The 16,523-nt window shown below is 54.1% G+C and overlaps 1 protein-coding gene across 1 annotated transcript; it reads left to right on the top strand.

Annotated features, from left to right (window-relative positions):
• The first annotated feature begins 4,163 nt into the window (after positions 1-4,163).
• On the top strand, positions 4,164-7,580 carry LOC125724495 (uncharacterized). The gene is given in 3 exon segments (XM_049001218.1): positions 4,164-4,262; positions 4,659-6,636; positions 6,639-7,580. Coding segments are annotated over 3 exon segments (2,862 nt in total). The 3' UTR covers positions 7,424-7,580.
• The last annotated feature ends 8,943 nt before the right edge of the window (positions 7,581-16,523 follow it).

Below are 16,523 nucleotides of genomic sequence, written 5' to 3'. Positions count from 1 at the left end.
GCAGTGGGTAAAGCAGCACAGGAAAAGGGCCGAGAGAGATAGATGGCAGATGCGTGGAAACGTATGGGTATTGCAGTGAAATGTGCAGGATACAAACCGGAGGATAGGCTGTCACGGGAGACGGCAGCGATCGCGGGCAGAGCGGCGATCGTGCGAGGCGAACGGGCAGGAAGCAGGCGGACAGGCGGAAGTCGGGGTAAACTGGGGGTTTATTCAACAAACTGGGAGCAGGAGACATGAAACGCTGACTAACATCAATGACAGACAAGGAAAACTGGAGAGACCAGGACTTAAATGCACAGGACTGATTGAAAGCAAACGGACACAGCTGGGTACGATCCGGGAAACACACGTGGGTAAGCAGGGGGCGTGGTACGCAGGAGGAGCGGACGAGCCGGGCATGACAGAACCCCCCCCCAAAGGCGCGCTACTCCGGGCGCGCCAAGGAAGGGGGCGACGGACGGGACGAGGCAAAACAGGACCTGAAAAACAAGAACAGAATCAACGCAGGACAGGGAACAGAACCGAAGCACAAAACATGGCAAGAGACAGAACGTAAGACAGGAGCTGACAAAGGGACGGGAAGGCAGAGAGACAGATCAGGAAGGGAGAAACAGAGGGAACAGGAGGAACAAAAGGAGCGGGAGTGACGGGAGGGAACGACGGGAAACCAGGAGCGGAGCGGGGCAGAACAAAGGGACCAAGAACAGAGGACAGCGGGACAGAGGCAGGAGGAGGGACAAACACAGGCGGGACCGGGGCAGGAAAGGGAGAGAAGGAGGGGGAACAAAGGGGAGCCCGAGGGAGACCCAGCGGGCGACGGGCGGCAGGCGGCCGGTAGGCCGGAGTCGGAGGGGATCGAGAAGGGGCAGAGGAGACAGGGCGAGGGACCCGCGGAGGGGCCAGGGAGGGAGCAGGAGGGAGCACCGGGGAAGGGGACGAGGGAGCTGGAAGGGGCCAGGGCGAAGGCAAGGCGAGGGGGGGGGGCCGCCGCAGGCGGCGACGTCCTCCGACGAGCCGAAGGTGGGGGCCCCGCAGGCGACCAAGGAGCCACCGTCGGGGAGCCCCCAGGCGACAGACCAGGCACCGGAGGGGGGAGCGAGGCAGGGCGACGAGGCACCGGAGAGGGACCCGCAGGCGACTGCCGACCCGGAGGGCCAGGACCCGCAGGCGCCAACTGAGCCCCAGCCCTGCGTCTGTGTCCCCTCCCCTTGCGGGACACAGACAAGCCGATCCCAGGTCGGGGTCGACGTCGCGAGGGACAAGGAGTTACAAGTTCTGTCCCCGAGGGGTCCCATTCCAGCTCCTCCACCTCCGAAGAGGGAGGAGCCAAGATGGAGTCGTCCGGGACCACCTCGGGGACTAGGGTGAAAGAAACAGGAGCTGGGGCTGCAGCAGGGCGGTCAGGGACAGGAACGCGGTCAGGGACAGGAACGCGGTCAGGGACATGCGGAGGTAGCGCCTCTGGAGCTGCTGCAGGGCGGTCAGGGACAGGAGCGCAGTCAGGGACAGGAGCGCAGTCAGGGACAAGCGCCCCCGAGGGGCACAGTCATTTGAGGCGGAGGGGGCGCCTCTGGAGTTGCTGCAGGCGGAGGGGGCGCCTCTGGAGGAACTGGAGCGCGGTCGGGAACTGGAGCGCGGTCGGGAACTGGAGCGGAAGTCTGGGGGGGGCGCCTGCCCGGGAGCTGCAGGTGGCTGCAGTGGGGGCGCCGGCCCGGGAGCTGCAGGTTGCTGCAGTGGGGGCGCCGGCCCGGGGGCTGCAGGTGGCTGCAGTGGGGGCGCCGGCCTGGGGGCTGCAGCAGGCGGAGGGAGCGCCTCTGGGGCTGCAGCAGGCGGATGCTCCGGTTGCGCAGGCGGCTGCTCCGGTTGCGCAGGCGGCTGCTCCGGTTGCGCAGGAGGCAATAGAGGCAGCTGCTCGGGTGGTGCAGGCGGCGGGACCGGTAGGTCCCGTGAGGGCAGGACAGGTACGGCCCCTTTAAGACGTCGGGGCTTTCGCGGAATCGCGTCTCGTACCGGACTGGCCCCCTTATTGCCCAGCCTCTCAGGCCGGAAGTTATACCGCTCCAAGGGAGGCGGTAGCTCCGTGGCGGCGGGGCTCTCTCCCCTTGCAGGGAGGGCTGCCTGCACGGGCAGCTGAGCTGCGATGGTGACTTCCAGGTCGGCCAGTGAGTCCTCTCGTTCCCTGGTCGGAAGAGAAGCGGGGAGGAGCGTACATGCTCCCAGGGCGATCGTGGGGACGGTCGCTAGCTTCCTCTTCTTCTTCTTCCTCCTGGCCGTCACGGCGTTCGCGGAGGGTTGCTCCCTCTCCGCTAGAACGGAAGAAGGGGAAGGTACCTCCGCGGCGCACGGTGCGTCCAAGCCCAACCTCCGTACCGTCATCCTTTGGACGAGCTGATAGAGGTTGGACCGCACCACCTCCAGGCTTTTCCCGTCCCCTGCAGCGGACATGGTCAGCAGGAGGTCGCAGCTGTCAGTGGCTAGGTCCAGCGCGACCGGGTCCTCCTTTACGTCGGGCTGGCTAAGCCAGTAGTGAGTCTCTTGCAGCAGACCGAGCCGATCATTATCGGTCTGCCGCTTTGCCTTGTTGGTTTGGTCTGTCATTCTGTCACGGGAGACGGCAGCGATCGCGGGCAGAGCGGAGATCGTGCGAGGCGAACGGGCAGGAAGCAGGCGGACAGGCGGAAGTCGGGGTAAACTGGGGGTTTATTCAACAAACTGAGAGCAGGAGACATGAAACGCCGACTAACATCAATGACAGACAAGGAAAACTGGGGAGACCAGGACTTAAATGCACAGGACTGATTGAAAGCAAACGGACACAGCTGGGTACGATCCGGGAAACACACGTGGGTAAGCAGGGGGCGTGGTACACAGGAGGAGCGGACGAGCCGGGCATGACATAGGCAATCATTAGGAGCACTTTTATGGCGTAAGGAAAAGGAGCATAGTGGCCTGAAAGATGAGGCAGGACGCGAGCTAGAGAAAGCACGGGTGTTACAACGGGGAAAGTGGAGAAAAGAGGGAGAAAAACAGGAGCAGGAGAGGCAAGCGTGGGCTCGCCTAGCCATTTTCTGGCAGGGTATCGATCACCTGCATAGGGAAAGGGGAGATAACGATAACTGTGACCCAGTCCCGGATGGGCAGGGAGCTGGGAAAGGCGACAAACAACCCCCGGCGTACACCAGCCGTGGGGGTTTTCCCACTGCTCCCCCGGCGCACATGTGTCCAGTAATACATGTTACCGGTGGAACGGTTCAGGTTCAAACCCAGGGGGAAGGGAACCTCCTGGGAAGGGATGGCGGTAGTGTGGAGGAAAGAGATTCAGATTATGAAACCGCTAGGGATTCCGAGGGAGAAAGTATGGGCACCCCTGGAAAAGGCAGCACTAAACAAGCATTCCAGGAAAGGGTGATCAGAGAGCGAAAGGAGGAGGCAGCCCAGGGTAATCGGGGCAGTCTCACCCCTCTCCGCGATCGGGGACGGATTAGGAGAGGGGAAGTGGAGATTATCGGTGAGTTGTCGGGGTATTGTGAGGACGATGAGGATGAGAAAGTGTTGATCGATTTGGACAGTGAGCAAGGAGAGGGGTTAGAGCCTGAGAAAAGGGAATCCTCAGGGAAACTGATCCTCAGGTCCCGCACTCTAAAGCGACGACCAAGCCTGAAGTCTAAGCAGTTCCCCCTATTAAGGGGGGCTTCAGGGGGACCAGAGAGATACAAGCCGTTCTCTTTAGGGGACGTGCAGGCACTAGCGGACAAGATGCCCCCCCCCAGCAGACGGGGGAGGTCACTGGATGGATAAACTAGACCAGCTGACGCAGGGAACAAAGTTGGCCTTGGGTGATTTCAGAGCAGTGGCTGCGAGGTGAAAGCAGCAATTTTGGCTAATCCTGATCTCCCAGGCGCTGACTCCCCCGTGTGGGATAGACATGTGTTGCATCATCTCCAGAGAGCAAGAGACGAGGCCACAAAAGAGGAAGGCAGTCTGAAAGACTTACAGACACAGTTGTTGAAACTGCAGGTGGGAGAAGCGAGACAAAAAGCACAGACTTACAAAAAGAAAGGGCAGGGGAGACAGATGGTGGCAGGAGCACCACCGCCCCAGTTCGGCCCATGGGTCGGACAAAACCCCAATTACAGTAATCGAGGTTGGGGTCCCCAGCAATGGGGAAGAGGCCGTGGGGGCCGAGGCCGGGGAGCCGGGAACTGGGGGTGGGGCCGGGGTATGTCGCAGAGGTGGCCACCGCAGGGAGCCTGTTTCCGGTGAGGGGTTGTGGGTCACTGGGCCAGGGATTGCGAGGCAGGGCAGGCCCAAGGAGGACCCCCAGCAGGACAAGCGACCGCACCCAATCCACAGGCTGTTCCCGGAGGAGGGCAGTACCCCACCCTCACTGGATCCGAGGACTGGGAGTGGGGAGACTCCTCCCAGTGACGGTGCCTACGGGTGGCCCGAGACGCGGGGGAGGCAGACCCCATGCTGTCCCTAATGGTGATGGACAAAGAACTGCCGTTCTTGGTGGACACTGGGGCCACATATTCGACATTGAATGTGATGCCTAACCAACAACATCTTTCCACCAATACAGTGACCGGGCTTCTCTGGGAAAGAACAGAGACTGCCAGTGACTAAGCCTGTGAGAGTGCGGTTGGGGGGGACAGACCTTTCTACACCCGTTTGTGGTCTCCGCTGCAGTGCCTGTGAACCTTCTGGGGCGGGACATGCTGGTGAAGCTGGGGGCTTCAATTTTGTGCAGTGCTGATGGTTTGGTTGTCACCCTCCCCGAAGGGACCCGCCTGCCATGTGACGGAGCGACAGGCGGTACGGGGCAGTGGCTGATGCAACCTGTGTCACAGCACCCAGTGGCTGATATCTACTGGGGTCTCCTGCAGCCTAGCCCGGCAGGTATTCTAGCAGTGTACTCCGCGTGGCACTCCTGGATAGCCCTCCTGGAACCCTATGTTCCTCCGCCCGACCCCTCACATGTGACACTGTTTTATGACCGTGATTCCACAGAATGGTATGGGGACCTATTCTCTGAGCAACTGGAAGGCTACGAGTGGCAAGTTGCATCCCAAAACATTTATGTAGGTCCCGAGGGGGTGGCCTCAGCGGTCCACCTGTCTCCTGAGCAACTGCCCTGGTACAGGATAGGAGAGGAGGCGGTACCACATGTCTCTCTCGCCCTACAACCTAAGCATCAGGCCAAACACTTGGTGGTGAAAAGAGCCACTTCGGCTACGGACTGGGTTCCCACCCAGATCCCACAAATCTCGTACTCCCTCTCCTGCAGTTCCTACTGTATTCAAACTAAGGTGACAGACACAGCCCTGTTACAGCATGAACAGTTGTCTAGAGACCATGGTAGGGAAAAGATGGATCATCCCAGTGCAGCAGCACTACTGGCTTCCCTGCCAGACTCACTGTGGTCCACCGGCCCAACGGATGTTGGTTTGGTGGACTGCACGCCCGTCGACTTCCTACTGCGCCCTACGGCAGGACCCCTTTGGGTTAAGCAATACCAACACAAACCAGCTGCGGAGGAAGGTATCGCTGAGACTGTTGACGGTCTCTTACGGGCAGGAGTGTTAGAAGGTTCCACTTCTCAGTGGAATACTCCTATCCTCCCAGTAGAGAAGGCAGGAACAGGCAAGTATCGTATGGCGCACGACCTGCGCGCTATAAATGATCTGCTGCTGACTCCCACTGTTCCAGTCCCTAATCCCTACGTTGCTCTCACCAATCTCACTCCGTCCCAGACATGGTTCACGTGCATTGATCTGGCTAATGCTTTCTTTTCTTTACCACTAGCACCCCACTGCAGGGACGTATTTTCGTTCACGTACAGGGGATGCCAGTTCAGGTACACGCGTCTCCCACAGGGATTTGCTCTGTCTCCCGGGATTTTCAATCAGGTGTTGAAGCAGTCGTTGCAGGGCTGCCCTCTCCCCGATGGGGTCACCCTCGTCCAGTATGTCGACGACTTGCTTATCGCGGCTCCAACTGCGGAGGCGGCACTCGAGGCGACTCGGTCAGTGCTCCTCTGGCTGGCAGAAAGAGGATTCAAGGTCAGTAAGGACAAGATGCAGGTGGCCAGGACGGTGGTTTCCTTCCTGGGGAGGGTCCTATCTGGTAAGGGGACAGGGCTCTCTCCGGCCCATCGGTCAGCCATCCTGAGTCACCCTAAACCCATTACTGTGAAGGACACGTTGTCCTTTCTGGGACTGACCGGCTACAGCCGAACTTACATTGCAGATTACACAGGTCTGACGCAACCCCTGAGGGCTCTGGTGCGGCCGCATGGCTTGCGGAGCCTCAGCGCCACTCTGAAGTGGGATCAACCTGCAGAGGAAGCTGCTGATTTGGCACTACCTGATTATTCTCTTCCGTTCCATCTAGATGTTTCTGAAACTGGAGACGTCGTGAACGCCGTTTTGTTTCAGAAAAAGGGGGGAGAGAGGAAGGTATTGATGTATATTAGCACCAAACTCGACACCACAGAACAGCGACATCCGTCATGCACCAGACATGTGGCAGGAGTGGCAAAAGCCGTGCAGAAAACGGCACACATTGTGATGTGCCATGCCCTACACATCCTGACCACGCACAGTGTGGTGGCCTTTGTGAACTCACAAACGTTCAAATGATGTCTCTAAGACAGCAGAGGCTCAGCAAAATTTTAGAAGCACCAAATTTAACTTTTGTCCATGAGGGCATCAACATGGCTGATCGAATGGGGGGAGGAGAACCCCACGAATGTGAGGCAAGGGTGAGGAAAGAGGAAAAGGTAAGGGAGGACCTCGCAGCCGAAAAGATAGAAGGCACAGAGGAGTGGTTTACTGATGGATGTTGTTTTCGAACAGAGAGTGGAAGTTTGCAAGCAGGTTTTGCAGTGGTAGCAAGAGAGGGCCTGGGATTTAGGACACTGAAAGCAGAGAGATTGGAGGGGGCGCAATTGGCCCAGAGAGCGGAGATCAGAGCAGTTATCGAAGCGCTGAAATTAGCAGAGGGGAAACAAGTCACAATCTATTCAGACTCAGCGTATGTGGTAGGGGCTGTGCATGTGGAACTCAGCCAGTGGCTGAGGGCTGGATTCTTAACTGCAGGAAACAAACTGATTAAACACGAGGCAGATATGAGAGAGCTAGCGGAAGCATTGATGCTTCCGGAGAGAATAGCCATGGTAAAATGCAAAGGACATGAGGGGTCAGGGACAGTGATAGCAGAAGGAAATCAAGCAGCAGATGCGGAAGCAAAATTGGCAGCAGGGTATGAGGTAAGCAGACAGATGGTTACGGTAGAAGAGGAACTGGAGGGACAGGACAGGCTGACCTCAAGCAGGATCCGAGTCATGCAGGCCCAAGCCTCCCCAGAGGAGAAGAACATGTGGGTAGAAAAGGGGGGCATGGAAACAGAGGGACTGTGATGCAACAACGAGGGGAAGCCAGCCCTCCCTATGGGACTCAGGCAACAGGTCATGGAGGAGGCACACGGTGTGGGTCATGTGGGAGCAGGACAGATGCTTCACAACTTGAGAGCGTGGTGGCATCCGTTCCTGAAGGACATGGTGAAGGAGTATGTGAGAGGCTGCGAGATCTGTGCGCTGCATAACCCGAGACCCACGGTAAAACCAGAAAAGGGTCAGTTTCCAGCATGTCATAGGACTGGAGAGGAAATAGTCCTAGACTACACAGACATGATAATACCGGCGCGCGGGATGCGATATGTGCTGATGTGTGTGGATGCATTCTCAGGATGGCCAGAAGCCTGGCCCACAAGGAGAGAAGATGGGGCCTCGGTGGTGAAGTTCCTAGTCAACCATTATATACCCAGGCATGGGTTCCCCCGAGAGGGTGAGGTCAGACAATGATTCACATTTCAAAAACGAGGATCTGCAGAAGGCAGAAAGGGCGTTGGGACTTAGACATGCTTTTGGGACAGTGTATCATCCTCAGTCCCAGGGGAAGGTGGAACGCATGAACCAGACGGTCAAACAAAAATTGGCAAAAATCTGTGCACAGACTAAATTGAATTGGATTGAGACATTACCCCTGGCACTGATGTCAATCAGATGCTCCATAAATCGGGGGACAGGGTTCACTCTGTTTGAGTTGCAGACAGGACGACAATTTCCGGGGCCCCACGGAGGACTCTAGTGGAAACCAGAACAAGGAGGGGTAAGCACGGCCAAAGCATATTATGAGGAGTTACAAGTTCTGGTGACAGGTTTCTCCAAGCAGGTACAGGAAACGAGACCAGGTGCCCAGCCAGCCAAGCCACATACAGCGGAGTGGGTCCTTTTGAAGGTCATCAAACGGAAGTGGTCAGAGCCCAGGTGGACTGGCCTCTTCCAAGTCACTGAACGGACGTTTCAGCGCAGTGCGGCTGAAAGGCAAAGGTGAAACCTGGTACCATTGGAGCCAGTGCGCACCGGTAGCAGAGCCCAGCAGATCTCTTGCCGAGATCCAGGAGGACCTCGCCGACAGCGCAGAGCAACCCGGTTCGGCTGAACCGGCAGCAACTCAGGTCCCAGCAGAGGGGGCAGAATAATCCCCTGACCTGAGGCAACCAGCAGGGTAGTCCACCCCTGACTGAAAGAAGACGACTACACCTCATCCACCAGAGAAAAAGATCGGGACCCGGATGAAGATGATCAAGATAAAAAGGGGGACTTTGGGGGGAAAACAAGTAATGTGTATGATGTATATCCTAACTACCCCGCTGATGTTGATGCTTATGCTCTCTTCCACTGCCCAGGCTCTCCCGTGGGGAACACCGACTAAGTGCGAGGATAAGTGGGGAGGGCTGTTATTGCGATACCCGAAAGGGACCCCCACCCCCAGGTGGCTAAGTACACAGGACCGTGGGTTCCCACCGGACCTACCCAGTACGTAGAATGGTGGAGGAACGTGTCCTTCTCTAGAGAAGGGTACACAGGGCATTCCGGTCTGAACCCACTGGCCCTTTCGCTGGGGAATTACCACTCCGGCCCAGACATGCTGTATGTCCTCATAGGGGTGGATCAGTCAGGACGAGACCCTTTTGGGCTGCTCTGGATCCAGTTCATTGACCCGCCTCCGGGCGGACGCCCTGAACCCCCCAGGGACAGTGCGCTACCTGTCGTGCCCCTCCGGCCCAAAAATGACTCTAGGGTGTTACAGGTGAACTATAACCGACTGACTCCCCGAGATGTAATTGAGCTAGCAACCGGATATACGGATAGGAATATCTGGCTAGACTGGTTAGGGCAGACCCGAGAACAGCGTATGGAGGGCTGCGTGGCCTGTGCAGCAGCCAGGCCCCAACTATACACCGAACCCGCCCCACTCCATCTGCAGGACCCTTGGGGATATAGCTGTATGCTGGCCCTGACCAGGGAGGCTAATCCCCTTGGTTGTGATACTTTGGCTGCCCTCTATCCGCCTATCGATCCCCGAACCAGACCAGGGTCCTTCATACCCCAGAAGGGTGGGGGCCAGTATCTCTGCTTCAACTTCACAGGGACAGGGCCCCACGTCGGTGAAATCCCTACTGATTGGTGTAAGTGTATTCAACAGGATGGATCAGGCCAGATCGGGCATGTAGCCAGGGCGGGGCTCTTTTGGTACTGCGGGCAAGACAAACTCCGAGTTCGGATGTGTTTTAGCGGTGTGGGATTGTGCGCCATGGTAAGGCTGGGGTCCCCTCTGGTGCTGATAGGGGAACGGTCCCCTAGCGAGGGGAAGGAAACGGGGACCCCCGTCCGGGCAAAAAGGGGCGCGCACCAATTCGACCTTACTGTAAATTCCGTAACATACATAGACGCCATTGGGGTCCCGAGGGGTGTCCCAGACGAGTTTAAATTGGCCAACCAAATCGCGGCCGGATTTGAGAACCTCCCGATTTTCTCAGCTATTTTTCCTATAACCCCAAACAAGAACGTGGACCGCATCAATTACGTGCATTACAATGTGCTCCGTCTCTCCAATCTGACACGTGACACTGTCGAAGGGTTAGCTGAACAGCTGGGCCCTACCTCCCTGATGGCCGTGCAGAACAGACTTGCATTAGACATGGTGCTGGCGGAGAAAGGAGGTGTTTGTGCCATGTTTGGGGATGTCTGTTGCACTTTCATCCCCAATAATACTGCACCGGACAGTTCTTTTACCAGGGCACTGGAGGGTCTCCGCACCCTCTCCTACACCCTACATGAGCAGTCTGGCATAGTGAACCTCTGGGAGGACTGGATAGCCTCCAAGTTCGGGCAGTGGAAGGGACTAATCGCTTCGCTACTAATATCAATCGCTATATTTCTCGCAATAACAGTTACCTGTGGATGCTGTTGTATTCCCTGCCTGCGGGCTCTCGCGGTCAGGCTGATCACCACCACCATAGAGAAAAAGGACGGGGACCCCAAGGACACGTATGTGTCAATGATGCCTCTGTTGCCGATCAAAGAGGTGGGGGAGTTTGATGAAGGGGTCGTCGGCCTGTCTCTGGTCAGTCTGGAGTGCCCGCTCTAAGTAGTGATCTCCTTGCGGAGATCAAAAGGGGGATAACGCTAATTTTCACACGAATCAATCTAATCATTAGAACCAGAAGTGATCTCTTAGCAGAGATCAAAAGGGGGAAATTGAGGGGGGGGCTAGGCTGCGTGCTAAACTTTGTCACACTGTGAATGGGGAACAAACTGGAACATAGGCAGGAAGAAAAGGGGGGCTCCGGCCCTCCTTGTAGTGCAAGTAAACTTAGAAAAGCAGAAGGTACATTGACAGGGTTGTGGTGACATTAAGCTTACACTTGACCTGCGGGAACATAACAAGGGAGGGGGTCGCTGACGCTGCTTAATTGCAACATAATAAGATAAGATAAAAGGGAACGGGTGTGGGGACTAACGCCAACAATTTCAAAATAATAGTTGTATGTTACGCCAACTGGAAAGGTAACAACAAGAACGGCAGACGCCCTGTTTGGGTTATAAGAACCAGACCCTGACAATAGAGAGAGAGCTTCCTTCAGGATGTACTGTTTGTGCATCTGAGTGTGGCTCCTGGATTGCAATCTATGCTGAGAATAAAGAGAGCTGATTTACAACCATCCTTCGCCTGACTGCATCCTTTCCTCATCAACGGACTCGGTGGAGTCGAACTCTAACACTATGTGCTTTATAACACATTTCATACGTCTTTTACACACGTTTACGTATTGTATACACACTTTAAAGTTCCGAAAACGACTTGCCTCAGCTGTTTTCAATAAAAGACAGTGGTGTGTGGGTATCGTGGCTGCACGCACAAGCGCGACATGGAGAGAGCGAGCGAGTTATTTTAACAAGGATCGCCCGCGTTATTCCTTGATTCTTGTTGTCGAAATGCTTAAGATGTTTTATTTTAAATAACACATTAGACGAAAAAGAGTTTCATTGCTTAAAAACGATGTGGTTAAAGGGGCTTATTTGAAATAAAAGATCAGCATGTGTCATACATCTTCAAGTTCTGGTTATACCTTTTGATTAACCAGACATAGATACATTTAGCTAAATGTAGCTAAACAATCCGGGTGTGTTGTGTTAGAGATCGACTTTTAGTTAAATTAGAAATAGATTATTTTACACTATTTACAAATAACATATAAAATATAGAATTAGTGTGCATTCTGCCAGGATGGCGACATGCTTCTCACAATCCGGGGCCCTCGGTTAACATCACGAGAACAATTTCCGCTGGTAGCCATTTGACAGTTGCTTGCCGCGATATGTCTCAATAAAGGAAATGCTGTGTGAATCTACGCGCATGCGCTACATGAGAGCGAGCCAGAGAGAAAGCACATGCGCTCGCTTAAACAAGAATTAACCGTGTTATTCCGTGATTATTGCTGTCGAAAATGCTCAGAGCGCTTTACTTTATTATTCCCATTGGTAGAAAAGTGCTTCATTCCTTAAAAACATTATGGTTATATCGGTTTTATTTGAAACAACAGGCGCTCCGCTGGCGTTGCCATTTTGAAAGGGGCGTCGGCGTGGGTGCGCATGCGCCAAGCGCTGGACTAGCGATCGTCCATTCCGCCCCGCGTTGTTCAAACGGAGTAATCGCATGTGGCCAAGCTCCGGGTTCGCTTCGTCCTATTTCTTCTAAAAGTTTGCCGCTTACATCCTTTCTCCAACCTGGTAAATATCACTAAAGTCTTTCGTGGTGGTTAAATGTAATGAGTGTTCGCTTCTTTTACAACGACGGGGCTGTATGTTTATTGGTTTCGCTTGAGAACGCTTAAGTTTGCTCTTCTGCTGCTTCTTTCGGGCATGTTTGTTTAAATTCAACCTGCTTTTATTTAAAATATCACTAAAGTTTTCCTTCTTTAAAACATTTGGGTGCTTTCTTTTAAAATATGCCATGGCGCTTACTAACAACACGCAGCTACGGGGCTGGACAGACCCCCGCTGGACGTGTATGCGCTAGCTTGCCATCATCCTGCTATATGTTTTATTATTCCTTAAAAACGTAATTAAAAAGCACATTAATAAAATACATGTAATGTATTTTTATTCTATTAAAGTTTAACGGCAATCTCCCAAACCATATGGCCCCCTATCGGCAACACGTGGCATAAGCATGTATGGTATATAAAGATAAGCCCCCGACCAATCAGAATGAAGGACACCCCCCCTCCCGCTTATGACGTCAGAAGCGGAGCAAAATTAAGCTCCGCCCAATGTACAAGGTAACATCTCTGAGCCTTGATCAGGGCATTCATTGACTCCACAAAGATCAGTGTTGTCAGCACAGTCAAAATCAGTAAATCTTTTTTCACCAATAGTTGCCCCACATCTACTGGGGCCTCATGACCCTGCCCGAAATCCAGTTTATGCAAGCATTGAACAGAGCAAGAACACACCCCTGATAGCTGGAAAACAAGCAGGGCAGTGGATTCCGAGGACCAAGTTTGAGAACCACAGCAGTAGGTGTAAAGCCAGACTGTTCCAGTCACTGCTATGCAAGCAAGTGTTCATGGATCCTGCCTGTTAGGGATTATTCTAGCTTACCTGGCACTGAGAGCAGTTATCGCCCTTTAGTCGCCACAACCCAGGCGATCACCATTCCCTTTCTAGATTAGGATGGGCTTTAAACAGCTATTCAATGTAGCTGGCCCAGTGGGTCACAACTGCAGTGTCATCTGTAAGGACGGTTCCATCTCCTACCCTGACTGCAAGTCTCCAAGGAACAGATGCAGACGTACATAATGCTTCGATTCCTCTGTAAGCAGGATGTGGGTCACTAGTCACCTGCTCACAGATTCCTCTAACAAGGACCTCCTCATCTCCCCTTAGAACCCTCACAGCCATCCTCTTCAGTTCCCAGTACAGATTGGAGCTGCCACCAAGTTATGCACTGCGACTCCTCTCGATAATATACAGTGTGCCCTGCAAGATGAAACGCCTACTTCTGGGAACACTGGCAACACCAACACAACCCTTAGCAAGCTGCAGGGTCTTATCATGGAAGGTTTCCCACATAACATTAGCAGCCACACCCAAGTCTGCAAGTCACACCCAAGTCTGCAAGCTGTGCACAAACTGATTAGAAACAGCTTGATCTTGGAGTCTGGCCAAGATCCAGCCTCATTCTGCTAGTAGGTGGTAGCCTACTGGATCTAAGCTGAATCTTTAGAGTAGCAACAACAAGTCTGAATTCTGATGTTTATGATTGACCTGCAGGCGCTGCATCGGTCTGTCATGGTGAAGAGAGAGCTGAGCCAAAAGGCGAAGCTCTCGATTTACCAGTCGATCTACGTTCCTACCCTCACCTATGGTCATGAGCTTTGGGTAGTGACCGAAAGAACGAGATCGCGGGTACAAGCGGCCGAAATGAGTTTCCTCCGCAGGGTGGCTGGGCTCTCCCTTAGAGATAGGGTGAGGAGCTCAGTCATTCGGGAGGGACTCAGAGTAGAGCCGCTGCTCCTCCGCATCGAGAGGAGCCAGATGAGGTGGCTCGGGCATCTGATCAGGATGCCTCCAGGACGCCTCCCTGGGGAGGTATTCCGGGCATGTCCCACTGGGAGGAGACCCCGGGGAAGACCCAGGACACGCTGAAGAGACTATGTCTCTCGGCTGGCCTGGGAACGCCTCGGGGTCCCCCCAGAGGAGCTGGACGAAGTGGCCGGGGAGAGGGAAGTCTGGGTCTCCCTGCTGAGGCTGCTGCCCCCGCGACCCGACTCCGGATTAAGCGGGAGATGATGGATGGATGGATGACTGACCTGGTAGTGGCTGTTGGAGGTCACACCTTACACTGAGTACACGCTCCATTTCTGCATTACCTGATCTTCGCTATTGTTGCAGGTCCCCTTAGTTATGTTTTTTGTCATAGGCTACTGTCTTGTGGCTCGTTGTTGGTAATAGCTGTTACTAGCAGATATTCTTAGGTTTAATTCTTCCCTGAGTTAAGAGGCCCCAAATTGGGACTGCAGGCTTGGGTTAGGGTTTGACTGGGGGACTCCAAATACAACTGCTACTCTAATAATGCTGCAGGATACTGCCTCTTTTTGCAAGTGGTCAGTGCTGCCCTAGCCGCTTTAACCCTTTTTCTTTGGGTATTTTGGTTGCGTTGTGCATTATGTATTTTGTAAATTATGCGTTTGAACCATCTCACATAACAAATATTGTTTTATTGTATGGATTCTTTTATTTTATTGTTATACCACTGGCAGGAGACCCATTTTGCATAACTGGTGACAACCAGTGGTTATTGTTTCAGCGTGTGGCCAACTGCAGCAAGGTGTTCTGTTTGTTATAGTGTGTGGTCCCACTAATTGTGTCTGTGTGTGTGTGTTTCCTCTCTTGTCTTTTTCAGTGAGAGCCAGCAGCCTGTTTCTTTCAATTGGCAGTATCCCCATTTCTGTGTGCCGGTTCCATCTATATGTCACTGGTTTTCGCTTTTTGCCATGGTATAGATGTGTCTGTGATTTGCAATGTCCTTTGTATGAGAGACCTCCTTTCTCCAAGCTAGCCTGACTCCGAAGCCTCATCTAGGAGTATTACCCGTGCCCCTTCTGGATGGTGTGTAGATTGCTTTTGATGGGTTATATGTGTATTTTTCTATATTTTTCTTTCTGGTCATTGCAAATAAATCTACTAGTGGATGGAACCATCTCTCCTGCTTCATAATATAACAAACCTGAATGCTTATTGGATTATTGGCACTAATGAGGTAAATATTTCCTTGGGTGAAATTCCCAAGGTGGCATAGTTGGACTTCATTGGAGCTGATGGAGTCCCACCACACAGAGATATCCAGTAAACTTAATCTGCTTAATGCTATCTTACTCATGGAGGAGTATAGTTGTTTAAAGTTGTTCTAATTTTATCTTTTCTGTAGTTTGGATTCAATAATAACAGTTTGAGATGTTCAGTACATTGTACTTAATATTAAATATGTATTCAGATTGGCTCACCACCCATGGGCTCACCACCCATGGGAGGGGCCATAGGGGTCGGGTGCGAGGTGATCTGGGCGGCGGCCAAAGGCGGGGACCTTGGCGGTCCGATCCTCGGCTGCAGAAGCTAGCTCTAGGGACATGGAATGTCACCTCTCTGATGGGGAAAGAGCCTGAGCTGGTGCGCGAGGTTGTGAAGTTCCGGCTAGATATAGTCGGACTCACCTCGACGCACGGCTTGGGCTCTGGAACCAGTCTCCTTGAGGGGGGTTGGACCCTTTTCCACTCTGGAGTTGCCCGCGGGGAGAGGCGCCGAGCGGGCGTGGGCATACTTATTGCCCCCAGGCTGGGCGCCTGTACATTGGGGTTTACCGCAGTGGACGAGAGGGTAGCCTCCCTCCGCCTTCGGGTGGGGGGACGGGTCCTGACTGTTGTTTGCGCTTATGCGCCAAACAGCAGTTCGGAATACCCACCCTTTTTGGAGTCCTTGGAAGGGGTGTTGGAGAGCGCTCCTCCTGGGGACTCCCTTGTTCTGCTGGGGGACTTCAATGCTCACGTGGGCAGCGACAGTGAGACCTGGAGGGGCGTGATTGGGAGGAACGGCCCCCCCGATCTGAACCCGAGCGGTGTTTTGTTATTGGACTTCTGTGCTCGTCACGTACTGTCCATAATGAACACCATGTTCAAGCATAAGGGTGTCCATATGTGCACTTGGCACCAGGACACCCTAGGCCGCAGTTCGATGATCGACTTTGTAGTCGTGTCGTCGGACTTGCGGCCGCATGTTTTGGACACTCGGGTGAAGAGAGGGGCGGAGCTGTCAACCGATCACTACCTGGTGGTGGGTTGGCTCCGCTGGTGGGGGAGGAAGCCGGCCAGGCCTGGCAGGCCCAAGCGTATAGTGAGGGTCTGCTGGGAACGTCTGGCGGAATCCCCTGTCAGGGAGAGTTTCAACTCCTACCTCCGGCAGAAGAAAAGGGTAGAGTGCTCTCTCCGGGTTGGGGATGGGGTCCTCCCCCAAGTGGAGGAGTTTAAGTATCTCGGGATCTTGTTCACGAGTGGGGGAACGATGGAGCGGGAGATCGACAGGCGGATCGGTGCGGCGTCAGCAGTCATGCGGG

The sequence above is a fragment of the Brienomyrus brachyistius genome, unplaced genomic scaffold (assembly GCF_023856365.1).
Source record: "Brienomyrus brachyistius isolate T26 unplaced genomic scaffold, BBRACH_0.4 scaffold56, whole genome shotgun sequence".
Classification (NCBI taxonomy): Eukaryota; Metazoa; Chordata; class Actinopteri; order Osteoglossiformes; family Mormyridae; genus Brienomyrus; species Brienomyrus brachyistius.
The sequence above is the reverse complement of the archived record's forward strand: the minus strand, read 5'-3'. Positions and strand labels throughout refer to the sequence as shown.